At 37.8% G+C, this 27,731-nt stretch overlaps 1 protein-coding gene across 5 annotated transcripts in view; it reads right to left on the reverse strand.

Moving 5' to 3' along the window:
- ASH1L (ASH1 like histone lysine methyltransferase) overlaps nt 1-27,731 on the reverse strand; it is a 203,286-nt gene that overhangs the window by 123,915 nt on the left and 51,640 nt on the right. For all 5 annotated transcript variants that reach the window (XM_069543842.1, XM_069543868.1, XM_069543833.1 and 2 more), the window contains one exon: nt 12,830-17,393. In XM_069543842.1, coding sequence (XP_069399943.1) covers nt 12,830-17,393 — 4,564 coding nt within the window. The remainder of the gene's footprint in view (nt 1-12,829; nt 17,394-27,731) is intronic.

The raw sequence follows: 27,731 nt of genomic DNA on the forward strand, positions 1-27,731 counted from the left end.
TAGACTTGGACACTGTGCAGTAATCAGTTCATAGATACTATAAATTTATTTTAAAATGACACATTTAAAAGTAATTTTTAAAATTTAAATTGCTCCTTCCCACCAAATATAAAGCATGCACCCAAATTCTAATTTTAAGAAATTCCTCTTCTTCTATTACTTATAAGTCAAGACTACTGGTAATGTTCGTTAAACGGTGACTGAGTCAAAACTGGTTATAACTAAAATGGACGCCATAGGAGAAGAATATGACATAAAATGTCAACTATGTGGAAATCTCTGATCAAATCTTCTTGTTTCCAGATTCAAGTTCTGAATCCTTCGCTATGGTTCACAGACCATAAGAATCCTGGAAGCTTCTTCTGAATGAGCTGAATGCTGAGATAAGAACTGGTTCGACAATAAAAACAGCTGTTTCCAATTGTGGGAAATTTATTTACTGAAAGCAATACATTTCATCTGACTCACCAATTAAACACAGTACAAGAATGATTCAGAGTCTGTGCTGGCGATTTTTATGCTAAAAAGTCCGTGTTTTTCTCCTTCCAATTAGGTTATTTCTCAGTGTCCAAATCAGATAATTCACTGAAATGGAATTCCTCTGGAAATTCCCAGAACTGTACTAATCACCACAATAAATTTTCTGATTTCATCGCCACATGTTCACACTCACTTATGAGTGTATCTTATATATTACCCTAGAGAAACTGTCAGAAATCAGAAAATTCTGATCAACGTCACATTCAGTTAAAAAGAAAATAAGACTCAATATACTGTGCTTCAACCATTATGCTTCTACTATAGTAAATAAGCTTTTTCCAAACCAAAAGAAGATTTGAAAAGACCCTGATGTTGGGAAGGATTGAAGGTAGGAGGAGAAGGGGACGACAGAGGATGAGATGGCTGGATGGCATCACTGACTCAATGGACGTGAGTTTGGGTGAACTCTGGGAGTTGGTGCTGGACAGGGAGGCCTGGCGTGCTGCGGTTCATGGGGTCGCAGAGTCGGACACGACTGAGCGACTGAACTGAACTGAACTGAATAGGCTGCAGGTTCTAGCATGTGCAGTTAGCTATGAATTGAAAATACTGAAAAGCAGTGATTGTGTCTGACACGCCAGTCAGAAACTCTTCCTCACCAGTCCTATTTCATGTCTACTTAACACAGATACTTAATTACAGAATTAGTTATCAAGAACTGGGTGAAATCAGAAACCTGGCCACATTTAAGAGTATAATTTTACTACAAGTTTATTTGCATCAAGCTCATTTTAGACTTTTAATATATAACAGTGTATTAACAGTATAAAATTAAAAAATAAGATATCATTTATAAAATAACGTTTTCTTTTCAAAGCTTTCTGAGATTTGTTTAGTTCAAAACTGCTGAAGTGATTAAATCTGTTTGATTCCCTACAATGAAAACAAGGAGAGAAAGGTTACATGCCTTATTCCAGACTGTATCTGTCATTTCTGCCTGTGCCCTGATCTGATTTATTCAACATAAATGATCAAATATGCCTGTTTTATTTTAATTAACCCTTATGATAAATCTACTCAACACAAATGGTAAAGAATATTTCTTATTTTTTCCTTCATCAGTTAGAGATTGGTTTCATTTGACAATCAGTACTTTAAAAAAAAAACTAAACTGATTGTTTTGGAATAAATTTCAGCTTACAGAAAAGTTATAAAGTCAGTTATCATAAGTCTTTTACATTCAACTTTCCTTAATGTTTTACTTAATTATGGCATATTTTTCAGAACTATGAAATTGACATTGGCATAATTTTTCCACTCATGTTCTTTTCATGTTCCAGATTTTAATCTGTCACTGTATTTAGTTACACTGTATTTAGTCCTTAATTTTCTCTGATCTGTGACGGCTGCCTCAATCTTTCCTTGTTTTTCCAGGTCTTTGATACTCTTGAGAAGTACTGGCCAAGTATTTTGTACAAGGTCCTCCACTCCTGCCCCTGCTCGTTTTTTTCATGTTTTTGTATGTTTACACTGGGATTGCTACAATGTTTAAAGCTGTAAGAATTTTAACTGCCCACATTTCCCTATTATTTCCCATTCATTCCTTAACCTCCAGAAATCTAACAATTGCCACTATGGAAACTGCTCTTAGATTACAGAAGATAATCTGCTAAAGCAAACTGTCTTTCAGTCCTTATCTGAACGATCAGCATCTGACACTGCTGAGTACAAAACTCCTTAGGAAGCCCAGTGTGTTCACCCTAAACATTATCATTCCTGCTCTTAATTCCTTTAAACAACCACTGATCTAAAACTTTACCTTCAGGTTTGATTTCTCTTTTGAGCTACAGATTGACATATCCCACTGAACAGCATGAAAGCCAAATCCATTTTCCATCTCCAGTTTCCTTTTGCATACCACCGTTTATTTAATTAGGCTTCCCTGGTGGCTCAGATGGTAAAGAATCTGCCTGTAACGCAGGAAACCTAGGGGATACCTGGAAGATCCTGGAGAAGGGAATGGCTACCCACTCCAGTATTCTTGCCTGGAGAATTCGATGGACAGAAGAGCCTGGACAGCTACAGTCCATGGGGTAGCAGAGTCGGACATAACTTAACAACTAATATTTTCTTTTAATCACATCACCATTCTACCAACTGCCTGAGAGAGGTATCTTAGAGACATTCTAAAATCTTTCCGCTTTCTTTTCTTTATGACTTAAAAAAATCTATTTCAGGACTTCCCTGGCGGTCCAGTGATTGGACACTCACCTGCCAATGCAGGGGACATGGATTTGACCCCTGGCTGGGGAGTATTCCACATGCTGAGGGCAACTAAGTTCATGCAGGACAACTACAGAGCTTGTGCTCTAGAGCCCATGCTCCACAATGAGAAGCCACCACAATGAGATGCCAGCATACCACAACCTGAGAGTAGCTCTTGCTCGCCACTAGAGAAAGCCCACGTGCAGTAACAAAGATCCAGTCAAGTCAATGATAAACAAAATTATAAAAATAAAACCTATTTCCTCTGAATATTGTTTTCGCTATCACTACCTTAGTTCAGGGCCCCATTATGTTTCACTGAGACAATATCCAAACTGGTCTACCTGATCTTTCTCTAATCCATCTATCAAAGTGCTATCCATATGATATCAGCAAATCATTCTACTTTTAGTTCAGTTCAGTTCAGTTCACTTGCTCAGTCGTGCCCGACTCTTTGTGACCCCAGGAATCACAGCACGCCAGGCCTCCCTGTCCATCACCAACTCCCGGAGTTCACTCAGACTCACGTCCATCGAGTCAGTGATGCCATCCAGCCATCTCATCCTCTGTCATCCCCTTCTCCTCCTGCCCCCAATCCCTCCCAGCATCAGGGTCTTTTCCAGTGAGTCAACTCTTCACATGAGGTGGCCAAAGTACTGGAGTTTCAGCTTTAGCCTCAGTCCTTCCTAAGAAATCCCAGGGCTGATCTCCTTCAGAATGAACTGGTTGGATCTCCTTGCAGTCCAAGGGACTCTCAAGAGTCTTCTCCAACACCACAGTTCAAAATCATCAATTCTTCAGCGCTCAGCCTTCTTCGCAGTCCAACTCTCGTATCCATGGATGACTACTGGAAAAACCATAGCATTGACTAGACAGACCTTAGTTAGCAAAGTAATGTCTCTGCTTTTGAATATGCTATCTAAGTTGGTCATAACTTTTCTTCCAAGGAGTAAGCGTCTTTCAGTTTCATGGCTGCAGTCACCATCTGCAGTGATTTTGGAGCCCCCAAAAGTAAAGTCTGACACACTGTTTCCCCATCTATTTCCCATGAAGTGATGGGACCAGATGCCATGATCTTCGTTTTCTGAATGTTGAGCTTTAAGCCAACTTTTTCACTCTCCTCTTTCACTTTCATCAAGAGGCTTTTGAGTTCCTCTTCACTTTCTGCCATAAGGGTGGTGTCATCTGCATATCTGAGGTTACTGGTATTTCTCCCAGCAATCTTGATTCCAGTTTGTGCTTCTTCCAGCCCAGGGTTTCTCATGATGTACTCTGCATAGAAGTTAAATAAGCAGGGTGACAGTATACAGCCTTGATGTACTCCTTTTCCTATTTGGAACCAGTCTGTTGTTCCATGTCCAGTTCTAACTGTTGCTTCCTGACCTGCATACAGATTTCTTAAGAGGCAGGTCAGGTGTTCTGGTATTCCCATCTCTTTCAGAATTTTCCACAGTTTATTGTGATCCACACAGTCAAAGGCTTTGGCATAGTCAATAAAGCAGAAATAGATGTTTTTCTGGAACTCTCTTGCTTTTTTGACGATCCAGCAGATGTTGGCAATTTGATCTCTGGTTCCTCTGCCTTTTCTAAAACCAGCTTGAACATCAGGGAGTTCATGGTTCACGTATTGTTGAAGCCTGGCTTGGAGAATTTTGAGCATTACTTTACTAGCATGTGAGATGAGTGCAATTGTGCAGTAGTTTGAGCATTCTTTGGCATTGCCTTTCTTTGGGATTGGAATGAAAACTGACCTTGTCCAGTCCTGTGGCCACTGCTGAGTTTTCCAAACTTGCTGGCATATTGAGTGCAGCACTTTCGCAGCATCATCTTTCAGGATTTGAAAGAGCTCAACTGGAATGCCATCACCTCCACTAGCTTTGTTCGTAGTGATGCTTTCTAAGGCCCACTTGACTTCATATTCCAGGATGTCTGGCTCTAGATGAGTGATCACACCATCGTGATTATCTGGTCGTGAAGATCTTTTTTGTACAGTTCTTCTGTGTATTCTTGCCACCTCTTCTTAATATCTTCTGCTTCTGTTAGGTCCAGACCATTTCTGTCCTTTATCGAGCCCATCTGTGCATGAAATGTTCCCTTGGTATCTCTAACTTTCTTGAAGAGATCTCTAGTCTTTCCCATTCTGTTCTTTTCCTCTATTTCTTTGCACTGATCGCTGAGGAAGGCTTTCTTATCTCTTCTTGCTATTCTTTGGAACTCTGCATTCAGATGCTTATATCTTTCCTTTTCTCCTTGGCTTTTCGCTTCTCTTCTTTTCACAGCTATTTGTAAGGCCTCCTCATACAGCCATTTTGCTTTTTTGCATTTCTTTTCCATGGGGATGGTCGTGATCCCTGTCTCCTGTACAATGTCACGAACCCCCATCCATAGTTCATCAGGCACTCTATCAGATCTAGTCCCTTAAATCTATTTCTCACTTCCATTGTATAATCATAAGGGATTTGATTTAGGTCATACCTGAATGGTCTAGCGGTTTTCCCTACATTCTTCAATTTGAGTCTGAATTTGGTAATAAGGAGTTCATGATTAGAGCCACAGTCAGCTCCTGGTCTTGTTTTTGTTGACTGTATAGAGCTTCTCCATCTTTGGCTGCAAAGAATATAATTAATCTGATTTCAGTGTTGCCCATCTGGTGATGTCCATGTGTAGAGTCTTCTCTTGTGTTGTTGGAAGAGGGTGTTTGCGATGACCAGTGCATTTTCTTGGCAAAACTCTACTAGTCTTTGCCCTGCTTCATTCCGCATTCTAAGGCCAAATTTGCCTGTTACTTCAGGTGTTTCTTGACTTCCTACTTTTGCATTCCAGTCCCCTATAATGAAAAGGACATCTTTTTTGGGTGTTAGTTCTAAAAGGTCTTGTACGTCTTCATAAAACCGTTCAACTTCAGCTTCTTCAGCATTACTGGTTGGGGTATAGACTTTAAAACCCACAATTTCCCACTGCCTGTAAGGTAAACTCCAAACTCTTTAGTATGCTACATAAACAAGAGGCTCTATGATCTGTTCCCCATCTATCTTTCCAAACACATTTCCTGGTCCCATATCAGCCTATTTACAGTTACCTAAGTACAGTATCATGTCTCCAAAATCCTCCAAAACTTACTTCTCTATGAAAAATAGTCTTTACCCTTTATTCTTTGCACAATAAACTCAAAATATCTTCCTGGCTCCTTTTAAGTGAGTTCTTCTCTGCTCCCTAAAATATGCTGTGAGTACCTCAATTTTAGGAGTTATCAATTACTATCTGTACACATGTTCATATACTCCAATGAACTATAAATTCTCTGAAGGCAGAAACTATATCTTATTCCTTTTGTTTGCATTCCTTGTATCTGGCAAACAATAGACACAAAATAACTGCTGAACAGACAGCTATCATAATAGTTAAGATTAAAAAACCAAGTTCTTATGCTTTGCCTAATTAAAACAAATTCTGACTTTCAGTGATCAAATTAGAAGATATGCCATGATTTAGCACTTTTTCCTTAACTAAAAATCTTTTTCTCAGCTGGTTTTCTGTGAATAGGTAAGCCAATTTTCATGTCTGTTAAGACTTTCATGTCTGTTAAAGCTGTAAGAATTTTCAGTGCCCACATTTCCCTATTATTTCCTATTCATTCTTTAACCTCCTGGATAAAAAAAAAAACCACCCTGTTAGTAAATCAAGACACATTTCTACCCACTTAACTAAAGAGTAACTGTGAAGAAGAGAGATTCCAAGGTACAGATCAATTAACAAAAGAATTTAAATTAGACTTGTGATAGAATAAAGAATACACATGATCTCTGCCTCTGATTCCTGGCACATAACTTCAAAAAAATCTTGGAATTTCCTGATATTAGTGTCTTTGCTATGTCTAAGAGGCGACTTAAGGTGAACCCTAAGATTCCCTCAGGATGGAGGCTGGTCATTAGAGACCAACCACAAGATTAGATGGTTGAAACTTTGGGTGAGCCCAACCTACAGAGGATGGAGGTGGATTAGAGACTGAATACAAACATGTGGCCGTTGATTTAATCAAGCATGCCTATATACTGAAACCCCACTCAAAATTCTGAACCCAGAGGCCTTGTGAAGCTTCTTGGTTGGCGAACACAGTGATCTACTGGGAGGATGACACACCCATATTCCAGAAAGAGGGCATGGGAACTCTGTGTCCCTTTCTCCACAACAGCTATTGCCCTATTCATCTCTTCAATTTCTGATCTGTATCCTTTATAATAAAACTGCAATTGTAATTACAATGGTTTCAGTGAGTTCTGTGAGCCATTCCACCAAATTATCAAAACTGATGGCTTAGGACTTTCCTGGTGGTCCAGTGGTTAAGAATCTGTCCGCCAGTACAGGGGACAAAGGTTCGATTCCAGATCCAGGCGGATCCCATGGAGCAGCTAAGCCCCTGTGCCACAACCACTGAAGCCTAAGCACTCTAGAGCCCGGGAATGCAGCAAGAGAAGCCACTGCAATAAGAAGCCTGCGTACTGCAGCTAGAGAGTAGCCCCCAATCACTGCAGCTAGAGAAAGCCCACGTGCAGTAATGAAGACCCAATGTAGCCAAAAATAGAATAAATAACCCATTTCAGGCTTTCTTTTTTTTTTTAATGAAGGGTTGTGGTAAGACCTAAACTTGTGGCAGGTTGGACAGAAGTGTGGGTGGATTGGCGACACTGAAACTTGCAGCTAGCATCTTAAGCGGGGGAAGCCTTCAAAAAGAATCTTTGCTCTTAATTTGTAGGGTCTTCTCTAACTCAGGTGATTAGTATCAGAACTGATCTAAATTAGAGGAAACCCAGTTGGTGACAGAGAATTGATCAGAACAGGAACTTCAGTTGAGTTGCTCAGTCATGTCTGACTCTTTGCGACCCCATGCACTGCAGCACACCAGGCTTCCCTGTCCATCACCAACTCCTGGAGCTTGCTCAAACTTATGTCCATCGAGTCAGTGGTGCTATTCAACCATCTCACCCTCTGTTGTCTTCTTCTCCTGCCTCCAATGTTTCCCAGCATCAGGGTCTTTTCCGAGCAGTCAGTTCTTCGTATCAGGTGGCCAAAGTATTGGAGCTTCAACATCAGTCCTTCCAATGAATATTCAGGACTGATTTCCTTTAGGGTTGACTGATTTGATTTCCCTGCAGTCCAAGGGACTCTCAAGAGTCTTCTCCAACACCACAGTTTAAAAGCATCAATTCTTTGGAGCTCAGCTTTTTTTTACAGTCCAACTCTCACAGCCATACATGACTACTGAAAAGACCATAGCTTTGACTAGATGGACCTTTGTTGGCAAAGTAATGTCTCTGCTTTTTAATATGCTATCTAGGTTGGTCATAGCATTTCTTCCAGTTAGTAAGTGTTTTCTAATTTCATGGCTGCAGCTGTCATCTGCAGTGATTTTGGAGCCCAAAAAATATAATAAAGTTTCTCACTGTTTCCCCATCTACTTGCCATGAAGTGATGGGAGCAGATAACATGATCTTAGTTTTCTGAATGTTGAGTTTTAAGACAGCTTTTTCACTCTTCACAGAGGTCTTACTATGTTTTTATTTATTTTTTAAAGGAAGGAAATAAGACAGCTTCTTATTCATTAAGCAGGTATTTCTGCATAAGTTAGATTTCCCTGCTATCTCAGTCCCTAAGGTCCCTGAAGCCAGATGTGGATCCATCCTTTCCACTCTAACCCCAATAAATGGCCTCTTGGGTGACTTTATTGTCCATGATGGTGACATACTTGATATATTCAACAAACTAACCTGTCATTTCACTTTACCTTCACCTCAATTTCCCCACTTGTTATAAGCTTCTCACAACTCTTAAATTAGGGGCCACAGCTTTAATATTCCTTGGAGCCAGATGAACCACTTAAATAGTTAAACTGGGTTAGCTATAACACACATCAGGAAACTGAATACTGAGGCAAATGGAAGACTCCATGTCCTGACTAAAGACCTGGGGAGTGGGGAGGGGGTGCCATTATTGAGACCCAACCTTGATGTCATCCAGGAAATATGAATTAAATGCTGTCATTTAATGTCTTTTCAAAGGAAAGTAAGTAGAACTCTGAACAGTTATGTGAGATCTCCAGATTTTAAAATTTCAGCATTAAAACAACAACAACAACACTATAGAGATCACCACAATGGGTAATATACAAACCAAAGGTTGATGGTTTTTAACCACTACTTTAAATAATGAAATTGTTCAAAGCTACCCAAGGCTCTCTTTTTTCCTCACTCTGTATTCTTTGTAGGGAAATCTTTCTCTCATGATGACATGCAGATAAACAGATAAGAGGATTCAGATATATAGTCTGTCTCACAGTGCTTCTACAGTGTGAAAGAACTCCAGAATGACAAAGAAGTTGTGTGAATACATACATGATTTTTCAAAGTACACTAATGTTTTGAAACACAAGATTAGCAGCTAAACAAAGACTACATAAACACAAACTAAATGCAGTAAACCGTTGAGCAATGTAGTTTTGTCCAGAATGCCTATGCATCCTTTCAGGAACAACTGGTCACAGATATCCCTACAAACGCTTATGTGTTTCCCCCAATCTTAATGCAAAAGAAACAAATAAGGACAATAAACCAGAACCAACTATATCTGGCATCAATTTATATTTATGATATACATTGGGCTTCCCTGGTGGCTCAGACCGTAAAGAATCTGTCTGCAATGTGGGAGACTTGGGTTGGATCCCTGGGTAGGGAAGATCCCCTGGAAGAGGGCATGGCAACCCACTCCAGTATTCTTGCCTGGAGAATTCCATGGACAGAGGAGCCTGGTGGGCTACAATCCATGGGGTCACAAATAGTTGGACATGACTGAGTGACTAACATGTTAACTACATTGAGCAGCTTTAACCCTTCTTTATATCTGCTTCTATAAGGCTACTTTCATCTTTCTTAAAAGTCCTATGTTTACTGTAGTATTTTATTACTTACTGAACAATTTAACACATATTTTTACCTGTTGCTGGTATTTTCCAGAATTATTGCTTTTCTTGGTGCTCTGTTTACAAAGTTTAATAGGTTTTGAGAGTCTGTTCCTAACTGTATTGCTTCCAGACACCCTTTTATCTTTAGTGAATAATATCACCAAAGTTTTTCAAAACCTCAGAGTGAAATGCCCTTATCTCTAGCCCAAACATCTCTCTTGAGCTCCACAACTAGATACCCAAATGCCCACTCAACATCACCATTTGAATTTTATAAAGGCATTTCAAGGTTTATAAATATTAAAAAGCAAACCTGTGCTCTCCCAAAATCCCTCCTCTTCCAGTCTATTCTATATCAGGACAATGCACGAACCTCTCAAATATTCATGAAGGAGTCTGCCAACACCTTTGTCTAAGTATCATTCTATGTAGGCTACTGCAATTGTCCACTGATTGGTTTTCCTGTAACTATTTTTACATTTACAATTCAATGTTCACACACAGCTAGAATGATCTTTGAAAATGCAAATCTAAAATCAAAACTTGTCCTCAGCTTGAAAAGCTTGGTGGTTTCATATCCCTAACAGTAAATTTTCATCCCTGGGCTATAACTAATTACTCCATCTAAAATAGGTACCCCCCCTCCCCTTACTTACTCTAATGCTGTTACATTAATTGACAGTACTTTTTAAATTATGCCATTATTTGTTTGCTTACCACTCTACAGTTTGTCCTCTCTCACCAAGTTGAAAGTTAATGAGGCAAGGTATCAAGTCTTTACTCTCTACTATATAAAAGTAACTGGAAGAATGGTAGATGTTTTGCAATTCAATAAATGAATGAATAGATGAATAAGGGGAAATTCTGTTCACCTAGATAACTGCTGTTCATCCTTCATTCAAGTAACAGTCTAGGGTCACTTTCTCAGGGAAGGCTTCCTGAGTTAGGCCCCCATTTCATACTTACAAAGAACCCTGGACTTTCTTAAAAAAAATTATATATATATGTATATATATATACATATATATGTATGTATGTCTTTGTGTATATTTATAAACTGTCAAAATTTTTATGACATTGAATTTGTAGCTTTTATGTTTATTACCTATCTCCTCCAATATTAAGATCAATGAGAACAATGAACCTGTGTGCCCTATGCTCTATTACATTACAAGGGTCCACAAAGTAAAATGTCTGGCAGACAGCAGATATTCATTTTTATCAAAAAATATGTTGAATGAACCTAGAGTTTATGATTTTTTTCCTCTTTATTACACTATTAAAAACTAAAGAACACTCAGCTTCTCTATCAAGATAGCTTCTATTGTTGAAAAGTTCACAAATAATTAAAATCAGGAACAAAAACTCTTTTCTTTGAGGGGTTTATCATTTCCTCTAATGCACAAGCTTTTAATCTTTTGGAGGAATAATATTAATTAACATCCGTGTGTTTACTTGGAGAAGGTGATGGCACCCCACTCCAGTACTCTTGCCTGGAAAATCCCACGGACGGAGGAGCCTGGTGGGCTGCAGTCCATGGGGTCGTGAAGAGTCGGACACGACTGAGCGACTTCACTTTCACTTTCATGCATTTGAGAAGGAAATGGCAACCCACTCCAGTGTCCTTGCCTGGAGAATCCCAGGGACGGGGGAGCCTGGTGGGCTGCCATCTATGGGGTCGCAAAGAATCGGACACAACTGAAACGACTTAGCAGCAGCAGTAGCAGCAGCAGTGTGTTTACTATGTGCAAATCATTTTAATAAACACTATAATCACACTTACTGCTTCTAATAATAACCCTACTAATTCCATTTTATAGAAGAGATATTAAAGCTTAGAGAGTTTACCTGGAGAATCTGATTAAATGCATGGATTTTTTTCCTGAAAAATACACACAAGCATACATATACATAGGGCTTCCCTAGTGGCTCAGATGGTAAAGAATAGCCTGCAGTGCAGGAGACCTGGGTTCAATCCCTGGGCTGGGAAGATCCCCTGGAGAAGGGAATGGCTATCCACTCCAGCATTCTTGCCTGGAGAATCCCATAGACAGAGGAGACTGGAAGGCTACAGTCCACGGGGTTGCAAAGAGTAAGACATGACTGAGCAACTAAGCACAGCACACACAGCAGCACATACACATAATTTTACTTACAACATCACAGGTTTCATGAACTTTCTAGAGTTAATTTATCAGCTGGCAAATTTGAGATCTTTGATAAAGAACTCCTGACTTAGAGATATCTTATACATAAATAGGCAATGCTTCCTTTTTCTTGTTTTCTATATTCTTTTCAATTCTCAAGAAACTTTTTAGACATTACAAATGCATTATCTAAATTTGCGTCATGTCATTTTATTCAACTAAAGCAGCTTTTATGAAAATACCTAAAGGTACTCTGAAAAATGAAGTCCTGCTAAATATTCTGTTAAATTTTACAAACTTGATTATTTGTTTTCGGCCACACTGCATGGCTTGTTAGTTCCCCAACCAGGGATTGAACCTGGGTCCACAGTGTGAAAGCATAGAGTCCTAACCACTGGATCCCAGGGAATGCCCGAAAATTCACAGTTTTGAATGCTTAGATTTTTATTATGAGACGTACAGACTTAACAACATATTCTTCATGTAACATAGAAACACTTAAAAAGTGAATTATCATATATTAAAAATCCTGCAAAGTTATTAACAGATAGCCACAACACTATAAATCAATTATACTTAAAAAAACCCACAAAAACCAAACAACAGCATATATATTAAAAATCCTGCAAAGCTGTTAACGGAGAGCCACAACATTGTAAAGCTGTATCTCCCTAAAGAAACTGTAATGGCCTTTTTGCATAAGAAAGTAATTTTTCCTGATTTCCAGAAGTTGAGTATTATCTCGTTTTGATAATGATCTCTCTTCTCAAAACTAAAAATTAACTCAAAGACATGCCTTATCTTACTTCTCACATCTACTGAAAACAAAACAGTGCAAGATAACATTTCAAAATACATTTATAAAAACAAAATCAAAAAACATTAGAGCTATTCAAAGCTCATGCACATGTACCAGGCAACCAGTACGCAAAATGCACCATTTCTCTAACACAAACAACAGGCAACAAAATAAACCTCTTACCTGTTAAGGTCTGTACTGCCCTTTCACTGGAAGGCAGTGGTTCCTTTCTGTGAGGCCGATTTAGTGAAGTGTCCTGTGCAGAAAACAGTCCAGGGCTGTCAGTTAATTTCTTCCGGCCACTGGAGTTAGGGTTTGAAACTCTGCAGCTCCCTATTGCACTTGTGAAAAGGTTTGTGTGTTCATCACTGCTGGCTGGATCAGAGTTGGGAGTGAATCCTCCAAGGGATAAACTTGGAGAACTTTCTGAACAGTCAATCTGTAAAGGTGTCTGCAATCCCAAGGCCAATGGACTAGATTCTGAAGGCTCTCGGTGGACCCACTGTTCTTCTCTGTTTATTAAACTTTTTGAAGGAGAGAGATGAGGGCAGGACATATGACACCGGTGCTTTTCCTTATGTTTATATCGCTCTCCAACAGTGTCCTTTCCAAATCGATAGCGCTTCAAAGATTCTAGGACGGATCTGGAAGAGCCAGCGTCCATGGAAACCTGCGGCTGCTCAGAAGAACGATGTTCTCTGTGTTTGTGCCGGTGCCTGTGTTTGTGCTCAACCATCCAACCATAGGCCATCTCAGGAGGGACGCTAGGGTAAGTACTCATGGAAAGGAGGGGAGTCCTGCTGGTTGTAAGAAAGGCCTCCTGTCGAAGTAACTTATGCTTTTTCTTATGGTATTTGGTGGGATTGAGAAGTAAATGACCAGCATGCATATAGGAAGGAGGTGGAAGTGGAGTGGTGAAAGAAGGAGATGGAGGAGGTGGATAAAGAGTGGGGGGATACCTTCCATAGTAACCTAATCCTATGGGAGCAGCTGTAAGGGGTGAGGGAGAGTAAGGCATGCCGTAAGAAGGATAGAATCCAGTACTAGAGAGAGGAAAACTAAGGCTGTGCATAAAAGGCATTTCAGCCATTGCCTCCCTCATCTTAGGGGGTCTCCCTCTCTTCTTTTTTAAGTCAGGTTTTCGAATGTAGTGCAAAGGGTCTAAGGGGAAAGAAGGATGTGTATAGAAACTATTAAAGTTGATCCGAAAAATAGTTGGAAGAAGATCTCGGGGAATAAAATGATGACTTCGATGAGTGATTCGAATTTCACTTAGGCGACTTATTAATTCCTCCAGATCTGCAATGAAGTCTGGATCCTGTCTATTTCGGAGTTGGGGGTATTTCTTTTTCCGTTTTCGTTTTTGCCTTTTCATCTTGTCATAGCTGAGGTAATCATGATTCCTGCGCTTACATTTATGTTTATGTTTTTCTTTAAGACTGCTTAGGACTGTAGAGGTTTCAGGGGGAATCAGAGAAACATGCTCAAAAGAATGCCTCCTCTTTTTTTGCCCACAAAATTTCTCTGCCCGGTCTGATGTGCTGTTATTATCTGTTCCAATTCCACTATCACTGGGAATGGTCTCATCACTATGAGACTCACTAATAGGCGAAGGAGTAGCTTCTTTCAGAGATGTGAGTTCACTCAAGTGTGAAGGAGAATTTGGCAACAAAGTAGGAGGAGATAATCGCCTCCTCCCCTTTGAGGCCTTCTTCATTGCAAGAGTCTGAATCATACTGCCCTGTCTGGAGTGTAAATGCAAATATGGCACTGAACTGGGTTCAACAAAGCCTGCATCACTACTTACAGGGCTCTGACCTCCACTAGTCCCAGAAGACTGAGAGCAAATAGGTGATGGAAGAATCTCAGAACTACTAGCAGATGAAGGCAGCAAAGGGGGAAGAATCTGTCCTAATGCCGATCCAGCTGCCTGCTGAGCTGTTTGTTCAAGAACAGCAAGGCTGGTAGGGCTACCAGAAAGAATGCCATTTAAGACAGTTTTTGGTTTTCGACCTCTCCTCTTTCCTATGTAAATGGTTCCTTTCTTGCTGACATTTATCTGCTGGCCCAATTTAGAGCCAAATGTAGCGGCAAGACTTGACACTGTATTATGGAGTTTGGATTGCACTTTCCCTTTATTACTTGATTCTACAGAGCTTGAAAGAATTTGATTCAACAGTTTCTTTCTCTTTAAAGTCTTCATTTTATTTATTTTGCGGATAATTGTTTTCATTAATTGTCCATTGTTTCTCTTGGTAATTTTTTTATCTGGTTCCATCTCAAGGTCACTCATACTACAGACAGATGGCCTGTGACTGTCATCTAGATCATCTGGATCTTGAAGTTGATCCTCACTCTCAAAGAAATCACTACTACTTCTATGGTTATCACTTTCAGATTCAAGCTTGCTTGGACTTTCAGTGGCAACAAATGGAGCCACTGATAGTACAGGTGGCTTCATCTTGACTGGTGACCTCATTTGCCTCTTGGGTCTGCCTCTCTTTTTTGGAAAAGGAGACACAGACAGACTTTGTTTAAAAGAAGGAATTTCAATTTCTGGCTGTAAAATTGGGGGTTCTTGTTCTTCCTTAGACTGCAAAGAAAAGACTTTGGAAGCAGGAATTTTTAAAGTCCTTTTAGGTGGGCCCTCCAGTTGAGGCATCTCCTTAGACTTAGGTCTTCCTCTTTTGGGCTTATAAATATCAGACAAAAGGTCACTAGAGACACACATACTGGAGGATAGTTTGTGAGTAGCAAAAGACTTATGAGATGGTTTTTCACTATCAGTTAAGAGAGCAAGAGAAGGAGTTGTAGATTTGCTCAACTTTGGCAATCGGCGTTTAAGGAAGTCATGATCTACAAATGAAGATGGTCCAATGTTTTTCATAAACTTTGCTGGCTCGGAATTACTATTTGATAGTGAACTACATGTAACGTTTTTAAAAAGCTCTGATCTTTCTAATTCTAGCCCTTTTGGAGACCGGCATGTGCTTCTTGCCACCACTTTAGTCCACCGAGGTTTTCTTCCTTTCCTTTTTTTTAAGGGTTTGGACTGCAAAGTAGTGCTTAGGCTTTCAGCAACTTGGCAGTGTTTGTCAGATGCAGATACTGCACCAAGTTTTAGAAAGGGCTTGTTACTAAATAAACTAGTGAAGTTAACAACTGAAGGGGTAATTGTATGAATACTGGATTCAGAAGTCAAACTTGGCTTTTTTCCCAGAGAAGAGTTTATTCTTGAAATATCTATATGTGTAGTTTTAGAATCATTTAGCTCTTTATCAATCCCTTTACATTCAATATTCATGCTATGACCCATAGACCTATGACCGATGTTCAAATGTGTACTTTCAGAAGTAAATTGGTTCTTTCCAACAGATTCAGAAATTTCTTCCATTAGCTCTGTGGTAGGACTTAAAAGTAACGGATTAGGAGTCATCTGTGAAGAAGTTTCAGGGGGACTTCTGGTTAAAGGATTAACAGATACAGTAGGTGATGGGGAAGGGAGATTGCTTTCTCCTACTGCGCTAAAAGGGGATTTTGCTGTAGATGCATCAGAAGCAACTCCCATTTGAAAGTCTGGAGAAGTGCAATATACAGGAGGTTGCTTTTCATGCTTTGAGGTTTCATAAGACCCCCTTTCACTGGATGAGAAACTGTCTTGCTGAATACATGTTCCTTCATTAAACATTTCTTTCTCCAAATTAATGATTTCCTTTCGAACTGAGAACTTTTCCAATATGCTTTCTTTACTCTGCCGTGTAACATTCTTCTCAAAAGTTTTGCTGGTGGCACTGTCTTTCAGGGATTCAGAAAGTTCCTGACTTTCATGACTAATGATGTTTGTACTACAAGAAGCCTTAAGTGGTTCCTGAGTGGGGAGCAGTGCTTCCGCTTTAAGGTTTATGGCATCTTTATTGACCAATCCTGTCATAGGACAACTCACTAGTTTCTTTCCAACGTCCTTATTAACTAATCCCATTGTTGAATTTGCTACAATCTTCTTTGCACAGTCCTTGGCTACTAGGCCAACAGTTGAACCCAATTTCTTTCCCAAGTCTTTATTAACTAGTCCAACCACAGTGCCAAGTCCTAGTTTCTTCCCAGGTTCCTTATTCACTAAACCTGGAACAATACCAATTCCTAGCTTCTTTCCTGCATCTTTGCTCAGCAGTCCTACTGTAGTGATAGCCCCTGGCTTTTTGCCTAAGTCTTTATTAATGAATACCGCTGTAGTGCCAGTTCCTAGTTTTTTCACGGAGTCCTTATTGACCAATCCTACTGTTGCATTAAACACTGGCTTTTTCCCAGGATCTTTAGTTACCAACCCAACCGCTGTGCTGATAGTTGGTTTTTTTATTAAGTCTTTATGTATTATTCCAGCTACTGAGCCAACACCTGCTTTCCTGATCAAATCCTTGCTAACCAGTCCTGCAGTAGTGCCAGTTCCTAACTTCTTCGGTTTTGTCTTGGAAGACTTGGAGGGAGGACAAGTTGCAATGAGCTGTGCCAACTTTTCCGTTACGCTTGTTCCTCCATTAAGTAATGCCCTGTCCTTTAAATCAGGATCCCGGCTACCAACAAGAGTAGATGATGTTGCATTAATGTAATCTGTCATTTCTGAGTGTACTGGAGAAAGCTTCTTAGACAAAGGATTGTTTTCTCCCTGTGAATGAAGATGGATGGTTTCTTCAGACTGGCATTCAATGGCTGCAACATCACCTGATTTCTTGTACAACTTTGAAGGATCCTAAAATTTGAATAAGAAAAGGGTTTCAGAGAGAGTAAACCTTATATACCACTTTAGTTTAGCATTACAATATAACTAGATGATCACATATCAGATATAAGATAGGCAGTAGTGCTTTTTTTAAAAAAAAAAAAAACCTACTTAACTAATGTTACACTAATGTCACAGTAGGTTAGTTCCCCTACTACTGTATCAGAGGCTATCAAGATGCAGTCTTTCTTGACTTTCAACCACATGAATGAACATATATACTACCAGAAATATCCCTGATATTTTTTTACATTATTTTAAAAAGGCAAATTCACAGTCTACTTTCACCTAACTTCAGATGGACTAACTATACATTACCATATTAATTAATTTTTGAAAAGATAAATATTGTTAGCTACAATATCCCATGGTCCTCATTGAAAACAATGGTTCACTGCTTATCCCTTTAATTGATTTAAATTATTTCAAACCAATACAGGTCAATCTCTGACTTAACTTTCACTCCTTTAACACATTCTTTATTATAATCTTGAACAAACAGTCAAGTTTTCTCTTCATATGAGAAGAAAAGACAATATATTCATATTTTCTTTAGAATGTGTTTTTATATAAAATCTTAAGAACTGGAAGCAACTTTTAAGTCATAATGTAAACTGCTATAAAAGTCATGAATCCTCACTATATACTTTACAAATGAATTTATCATTTCACACAACAGTATGCTTTACTTTTGGATGACAAAGATTATGTTCTTCATGTTTCAGCAAAGATGTTTTTAGAATTGAGGTATAACTGACAAATGAAAGACTTGAACAAAGGTAAAGACATACTGTGCGTGTGGATAGGAAGACATAAAGATGACAATTTTCCCTAAGCAAATTTATAGATTTAATATGATCCTCATAAAAACACCAACAAGAGTCTCTCAGGAATAAGAAAAGTTACTAACATTCATTAGGAAAAATATAAAAGCAAGAATACTAGCAAAATCTAAAAAGAATGGGATAACTGTATCAAATGTTAACTTTTAAAGCCTCTATCACAAAAATAGTAGAGTGCACAAAAAGACAAAATATCCAATGGACCAGGATAGAAAGTTAAAAACCAAATCCACGCATACATGGAAAAGTGCTGTATATAAAATGGTATAATCCCTACAAAATAGAAATTGGCAATAGCTAGAAAAGTACCACACATGCATTAACTCCTTTGCCCACTTTTAGGTCAGAAGACACACTGACAAAAATCTAATGTTTGCAAAAGGCTAAACATGTAACACTATTTTAATAGCAAAATCTGAAAATAAATGTAAATAATTACCTATAGGGGACTGGCTAAATAAATCAAAATATATTATACAATGGAGTGTCAAACAACTGGGGGAAAAAAAGAAATATCGATACACCACTATGGAATGATCTAGAATATGTATTATTAAAGGGAAAAACAACCATTTCAACATTTCTTATAACAATACCTTCTGTATAAGACAGGGATAAAGGAATATGGCTATATTAATATGTACATATCTGGTTAAAAATGGAAGAATAAACTAAAATGTAATGAAATAGTAATCTATGAGGGAAGAAACAAAATATGACCAATATTTGACTGACTCAGAATTAAGAGTACTATCTCTTGTTTTGGACCGGACTTTCATAATTTTGTCCAAAAGGAAACGGGCTTTGTTGACAGTCTCATATATAACTGAATTATAGTAAGCTTATAATTAAAGAAGCACATTTTATTTCCATCTTATTAAAAAAACAATATTCCCATTTTGTACTTTTACAGTTACTTTTCAAAACTTAAAAATTAAAGGCTTAAAAAAAAGGCTTTACTAAGTATTTTAAAATATATTTATACCTGAAAATGTTATAACTTACCTTTAAAAATCTGTTATGAACAAACTATGACTATGTACCATAGCACAGATAATGTTCACAAACAAGACTGAAAGGATACAGAATAAAACTATGTACTGTATAACTCTATTTATACTGAATATTAAGTTCACAAAGAGGTACAACTAATTATGATAATGAAAGTTAGGAAAAAGATTACCCTTCCTGTGGGGTAGTAATGAGAAAGAAGCATAAGATCTTAGTGGGTGCTGGTAAAGTTTTGTTAAACTGAATACTGGTTACAACAGGTGGCTGAATTTGTGAAAATTCACTGAGTTGTTACACTAATATTTATGTTACACTTCAACAAGATATTTAAAAAATTCTGTCTAAAAGAAAAGTAAAAAATTCTGGTTCCCGTAAACTGCTAAAAGACTATATTGAAATCTGGTTTTTCACCTTTGTCAAGAATAAATGTCTCAGATTAATTAAAATCATCCTAAACTAGTTAGTATTCCACAGTAACTATTAGTAAATGGTCTATGACTAAAGAAGGGAAAAATAAAAATAAAACAGAAAACACAGATAATTTGGTTTCAAAGAGTTTTTTCTTCCAAATACTGACACTGAATAAACTGAGTGAAAAAGAATAATATGTTGAAAACTACATTTGGTACTGGTGGTACTACTCTCTTACAATTCTAAGAATCTCTTAAAATGACAACTATGGGTAAGAGGTATCAATTTTAAGAGTATATTATTTTCCAATGAAAAGGATACTGTATCAAAACATCATTTCCAGCATATTTTTTTCAACTTGAAAACAAAAGTATTCTCACTAGAAAAGAGAAAGTATAAATACTATCATCCATAGATAAACAGTTTCACATTTCAGATACTTCATGACATACTAAAATAAACACATGTACATTCTTTCTTAAAAATGGGACCAAAAATGATTGTGGTTTCCATATCCCACTGGAATAATACAAGGAAGACGCCTTTTTATGCAAACCAATCAAGAGTCGGTCAATCAATTTAATGGTTTCATAATAGCTCAAAATTAATAAAATCAAACACACTGGCTACTTTTAAAACAATTTTTGGCTATTTATTTTTTAATTTAAATTCTTTTCCTAACACTTTTTTCCCCAAAAAAGATTTACTTATTTATGGCTGCACTGGGTCTTCGTTGCTTCACGTGGGCACTCTCTAGTTGCAGTAAGCGAGGCCTACTCTTTACTGCAGTGCACAGGCTTCTCACTGAGGTCAGTTCTCTTGCTGTGGAGCACAGGCTTTAGGAGCTCAGGCTCAGCAGTTGTGGCTCGCAGGCGATACACTGGCTCAATAGTTGTGGTACAAGGGCTTAGCTGCTACACAGCATGGGGGAATCTTTCCAGATGAGGGAAAGAACCTTTCTCTGCTGCATCGGCAAGCAGATTCTCAACCACTAGACTACCAGGAAAGTCCCTTGCCTATTTGTTATTGTAAGTAATATGATGATGAACATCTAATTATAAAAATCTCTGCCTATTTATCCAATTATTTCCTTCAGATTAACTTCTAAAAGTGGAACTGCTTGGTCGAAGGGTGTATCTGTTGTTGCTGTTCAGTTGCTCAGTTGTCTCCGACTCTGCAACCCCATGGACTGCAGCACACCAGGCTTCCCTGTCCTTCACCATCTACCGGAGCTTGCTCAAACTCATGTCCATTGAGCTGGTGATGTCATCCAACCATTTCATCCTGTGTTGTCCCCTTCTCCTCCTGCCTTCAATCTTTCCCAGCATCAGGGTCTATTCTAATGAGTCTGCTCTTCACATCAGAAGAGCCAAAGTATTGGGAGCTTCAGCATCAGTCCCTCCAATGAATATTCAGAACTGATTTCCTTTAGAATGGACTGTTTGGATCTCCCTGCAGTCCAAGGGACTCTCAAGAGTCTTCTCCAACACCACAGTTCAAAAGCATCAATTCTTTGGTGCTCAGCCTTCTTTATGGTCCATCTCTCACATCCATACAAGACTACTGGAAAAACCATAGCTTTGACTAGATGGGCTTTGTCGGCAAAGTAATGTCTCTGCTTTTTAATATGCTGTCTAGGTTTGTCATAGCAAAAGATATATACGATAATTATAAAAATAGGACAGCTCTGTATCAAGATTTTTTAATGGAAAAAAGTTCATTATAAAAATTCAAAGTATTATAAACACTGTGTCTGTAACCCAGGATAATATCTTATGACTTATGATATTCTTTATGGCAGAAGCAGTAACAACTAACAACCTTGCTTCTGACAATTCTGAAATTAAACCTCAGACTAACAGTATTCATGTCAATCTTAATGTTCCCAAACCTTGACAATTGGGTGATTTGGTTATATCTATCTCCAGAAAACAATATTCTCTCATTTACTGTTCCAATAAACTCACTGAGTTTTCATTTCAAATGTCATTACAGTAATTACTATTTGGTTCATTTCAAATCCACTTCTTATTGTCCTGTTTTTATCAAATGGTTCTCTTTTTGCCCAAAAACCATTTCAAAATCTTTTAGATGGTTTCAATATTTCCACCTCTTTGGTTGTGAGGCCTATACTCATCTATTGACTAGTTCCTTTTTTTTTCCTAGTTTTGGTTTGTATTCTTATATGGCTTGTAATATTTTCACATTAAGCTATGTGAGTTTTCTTTTTGTGAAATGTCAATGTGCTAAATGTAAAGAAAATATTTTTTACTCCCATTATCAGTGTTTAAGGTTTCACAACCTGTTTAAGATACATTTTTGAGGCATTTCTATTTACATTTCACTTACTGCCTGGTATTCTGAACAAGACATTTTTTGGTATGTGATTTTGCAGTCCTTGTGTATTTTTTCAGCAGTGTAATAGCTGTTGAAGGTCTTGACCTATGTCATTTTTCTAAATTGTGGAGTGTATAATTTCTTATTTAGAAGAGCTGGAGAAGAAAATGGTAACCCACTCCAGTATTCTTGCCTGGAGAATCCCATGGACAGAGGAGCCTGGTGGGCTGCAGTCCTTAGGGTCACAGAGAGTTGGACATGACTGAGCAACTAAGCACAGCACATTTAGAAGAGCCTTAAATATTCTTGAAATAGTAGTTGTTTCTCTGATGTTGCACATTTCTCACTCAATTACTGGCTGTCTTTCTACTTCCTATTATTTTTCTGAAAAAGAAGTTCAATGCATTCAAAAACATATGAAAAACTGTAGTACCACACAATCTGTCGTTTGATCCAAACCACCACCATATGATGTGGTTATTGTAATTATCCTCATTAAATTTATTTACTTTTAAACAAGGGAATATAGTTTAGAAACTAGGTCACCTGACCAAAGTCACTTAATCATTAAGTGATTAAAATATGCTTTAAATATAGTCTGATTTCAGAGCTCAAGCTCTTAATCATTGTACTGGATAAAATAGTCTCTTTAGCTTTATAGTTTGGTTTTCATAGCATAACTGAAACAATCACATCCTCCTATTGATGACAATCTTCACCACATTTTCAATGAATGTTTTTATGGTCTCATTCTTACTTTTAAATTACTTATCTATTTTGGATTTTTAAAACGTAATCTACGGTAGGGAAACAACTTTTACCTGAAAAGGTTTTGTCTAATGTTCTAACAGTTTTTCCATTTCTCATTTCCTATTCACTGGCTTAAAATACATTTATCACATATTTTTATTTATAGTTAGCTCTAAGCTCTCGATTTTGCTTCTTTTACATTTATGTTCTGGAGAAGGAAATGGCAACCCCACCTCAGTACTCTTACCTGGAAAATCCCATGGACGGAGGAGCCTAGTAGGCTATAGCCCATGGGGTTGCAAAGAGTCAGACACGACTGAGTGACTTCACTTTCACATTTATGTTTATTCCTGAGCCATTAATACAATAATATGTTGATACTGTAACTTTATAATATGTTTTAATACTTAAAAAAATATTTGAACTTTTTGTAATCCTATAGGAATTCCTTGGTTATTTATAACATTATTAAGATATAATTCACATAACGTAAAACTTACCCTTTCTGAGTACAAATGCAAGTTTTTGGTATATTCACAGAATTGTACAGCCATAACCATTACTTTCTAGAATATTTTCATAAGTCTTCCTGGTTATTTCTGCATATGTATACTTCTAGATGACCTTGAAGTTAATATAAAATATTGAAAAACTCCAAGTAGCATTAATTTTATATATTAAAATAGGAAAAAAAGATATCTCAACATTAACTTTGGCTCCACAATAACAAAAGTAAATTTATCTATTTAGTCAAGCTTATTGGTATTACTAGATATTGATAATTTTATCTGTACAGCTCCTAAACACTTGCTGTCACATTTATTTCTGAATATTTTATAAACAATGTTATTTCTGTGAATACATTTTTTGTTACATTTTTTAACTCTAAACTGATGGTATTCAAAAACACTACTGATTTTATCTACTTTATAATTTTGAACTCTTGCTTCATCAGTAATTCATTTTTTCAACAAATAGTTTTAAAGTACCTTCTGTTTAAATGCTAGGAATAACAGCAATGAAAAAAAATTTCCCTTCAACACAGAAATTTCATTATAATGCATGAGAATGGCAAGAGGCAATAAAAAGGTAAAACACTGAGAATATCAGATAGTGAAATGTGCTATGGAGAAAATCAGAGAATAAAAGAAGACAAAAGACTAAGGTTGGAAAGAATCTGCGATATTAAACCAGTTGTTCCATATAAGGTCTGAACTGTTGCTTCCTGACCTGCATATGGGTTTTGCAGGAGACAGAATAAGGTGGTCTGGTATTCCTATGTCTTTTAAGAATTTTCCACAGTTTGTTGTGATCCACACGGTCAAAGGCTTTGGCGTAGTCAATGAAGCAGAAGTAGATGCTTTTTTGGAATTCTCTTGCTTTTTCTATGATCTAATGGATGTTGGTAATATGATCTCTGGTTCCTCTGCCTTTTCTAAATCCAGCCTATACATCTGGAAGTTCTCAGTTCACATACTGTTGAAGCCTAGCTTGAAAGACTTTGAGCATTACCTTGCTAGTTAGCATGTGAAATGAGTGCAATTGTGCAGTAGTTTGAACATTCTTTGGCTTTGCCCTTTTTTGGGGCCTGGAATGAAAACTGACCTTTTCCAGTTCTGTGGCCCCTGCTGAGTTTTTCCAAATTTGCTGGCATATTGAGTGCAGCACTTTAACAGCATCAGCTTTCAGGATTATTTTGAAATAGCTCAGCTAAAATTTCATCACTTCCACTAGCTTAGTCAGAGTTGCTTCCTTGCCCATTTGACTTTGCACTCCAGGATGCCTGGCTCTAGTTGAGTGATCACACCATCATGGTTATCTGGATCATTAAGATCTTTTTTGTATAGTTCTTCTATGTATTCTTGCCACCTCTTCATAATATCTTCTGCTTCTGTTAGGTCCTTACCGTTTCTGTCCTTTATCGTGGACCTTTGCATGAAATGTTCCCTTGGTATTGCTAACTTTCTTGAAGAGATTTCCAGTCTTCACCATTCTATTGGTTTCCTCCATTTCTCGCCATTGATCACTCAGGAAGGCTTATCTCTCCTTGTTCTTCTTTGAACTCTGCATTCAGATGAGTATATCTTTCCTTTTCTCCTTTGCCTTTCGCTTCTCTTCTCTTCTCTTCTCAGCTATTTGTAAGGCCTCCTCAGACAACCATTTTGCCTTTTTGCATTTCTTTTTCTTGGGGCTGGTTTTGATCACAGCCTCCTGCACAGTGTTACAAACCTCCCTCCATAGTTCTTCAGGCACTCTGTCTATCAGATCTAATCCTTTGAATCCATTTGTCACTTCCACTGTAAAATCGTTAAGGGATTTGATTTAGGTCATACCTGAATGGACTAGCGGTTTTCCCTACTTTCTTCAATTTAAGTCTGAATTTTGTAATAAGGAATTCATGATCTGAGCCACAGTCAGCTCCCGGCCTTGAGAATCTTTAGGATTAATTTTATACTCACATTCCTCCCTTTTTTATGCTCTGAAATGTTTAACTTAATTTTGAAACTATCTTTTCCTAAAGATTTTATAGAATTAAACCAAAGTCATCTAAGACCAGCATTTTTTAACAAGGGTAGTAGCCTTTTGAGGGGCTTCTCTATTATATTTATGGTGATTGGTTAGTTAACATGTTCTGATTTCTGAACTCAGGCATCTTTTTTTCCAAAGATCACTTTTCCTTTTCACACTTACTTGCATATATAATTAAGCAGATATATTTTTTACAGTTTTAATTTCTACTGTATCTGGAATTATTAAGACTTTTACCACTACATGTTTTATATATTGTTTTCCCTAATTTTTCTTTATTTCTGGGTTAGACTAAGTATGTTTAATTTCCCCCCAAAGGAACCACCATTTGGATAGTTACTGCCTTCATCTACTAGTTCACTTATGCCTTCAGGTTTCTTAAACAGTCTTCTTTTCTTATGATGATTCTGTTCTCTTGGTAACTATAGAGTGGGATGATTTATTCCATTTATTTTTATTATTTGCTTTCAATATTTAAAGGTATTGCTCCTTTAACTACAGCTTTCCGTGAAAATTAAAAGTTATTTTGTTGGACTTCCCTGGTGGCTCAGTGGTACAGAGTCTGCCTGACACAAGCAGGAGGCGTTTGATCCCTGCTCCAGGAGGATTCCACACACCACGAAGCAACTAAGCCCAGGTGCCACAACTACTGAGCCTGTGCTCTAGAGCCAAGGAGCCGAAGCCACTGAAGCCCAGGCGCCCTAAAGCCTATGCTCTGCAACAAGAGAAGCCACGGCAACGAGGAGCCTGCACACTACAACTGAAGAGCCCCCACTTGCCCCAAGGAGAGAAAAGCCTGTGTAGCACAGCCAAAAACACATAAGTAAAATATAAATAAAAACATTAAATAAATAAAAAATTTAAGAAAGTTATTTGTTAATTTTCTTGAAATTCTGAGATCTAGTAAGTTCAAGACCATAAAATTTTTCACTATCTGGTTTTACTAGTTTTTCTGCATTATCATTAGAAGATATTATTCTTTACTTCTTGTGGTAGTTTACCACATGTTCAATTTTTGGGAGTGTCCATCTGTTATAGACTGAATTGTATAACCCTGAATTCAAATGTCACAGTTCTGATGCTCATGTGACTGAACTTAGAGATAGGGCCTTTAAGGAGGACCTTACTTAAGGTTAAATGAGGTCATAAAGTTGGGGCTCTAATCCAATAAAAATGATACCCTTTTACAAGCAAGAGAGCCCAGATATCTCTTTCGTTGCACTTGGCCAGCGGTCCTCAACCATTCTGGCACCAGGGACCAATTTTAAGGAAGACAGTTTTTCCATGGACCAGGAGTCAGGGGCAGAGGTGGGGGGCGGGGGGATGATTTCTGGATGATTCCAACACATTCCATTTTTTGTGCGCTTTATTTCTAATCTAATGCTGCCAATGAGACAGGAGGTAAAAGGTCTGTGGCCTGGAGGTTGCAGACACCTGCACTTGGCCATGGGAGGACACAGTGAAGCCAGGGAAAAAGCCTTCATCAGAAACTAACAGACAGTAAATGATAAAATAAATTCATGATTTTAAACTACTTGGCCTGTGATATTTTCTTATGAGAACCTTGATAGACTAATAGCACACCATCATATATTGTTACTTTAAAAAAATTCTTTATAGGAGTACAGCTGATTTACAATGCTGTGTTAGTTTCTATAAAGTGAATTAGTTATACCGTATTTTTTACTCTGACCTTTCATAGACTGACATTTTGTTTAAACGGCACATAATGTGCTTATTTTTCTGTTCCATTAAAAAGTCTGAGACATGTATACTTGTGCTCCAGAGAAGTATAAAAGAGTAACTTATAGTATACTTAGCCTTCAATATTTGCTGACATTATTAGCAGTGATTAAATCAGCATTCTCTTCCCATTGCTGCCTCATTATTCAATTAGACATACATATATATATATTTTTTACAACACCAGCTTTTTACAGTATCAGTTTTAACAACTGACACTGACTCCTACTATATTCAATGAAGAGATCAGTATATACTTAAATGACTTTCATTTTCTCTCTCATTTCTACATTGTTTGTGCTTCCCTGGTGACTCAGCTGGTAAAGAATTTATCTGCAATGTGGAAGACCTCGGTTCAATCCCTGGGTTGGGAAGATTCCCTGAAGGAGGGCATGGCAACCCACTGCAATATTCTTGCCTGGAGAATCTCCATGGACAGAAGAACCTGGCAGACTACAGTCTATGGGGTCGCAAAGACTTGGACACAACTGAGCAACTAAGTATGTTACATTCCTTTGTGGCTAACAAAAAGACTGAAGGTTGCTTTCTAAAATTTCCTGAAGAATGAGGTTTTCAAAAATGTCTGTCATTATCATTTTGGTATAGATGAAACTGTCCAGTTTGAGGACATTATGGATTCTGTCCCACTGTTCTTTGGTTCTGGATTTTGATGTTTGAAAACATC

This window comes from Ovis canadensis, chromosome 1, assembly GCF_042477335.2.
Source record: "Ovis canadensis isolate MfBH-ARS-UI-01 breed Bighorn chromosome 1, ARS-UI_OviCan_v2, whole genome shotgun sequence".
Taxonomy (NCBI): Eukaryota; Metazoa; Chordata; class Mammalia; order Artiodactyla; family Bovidae; genus Ovis; species Ovis canadensis.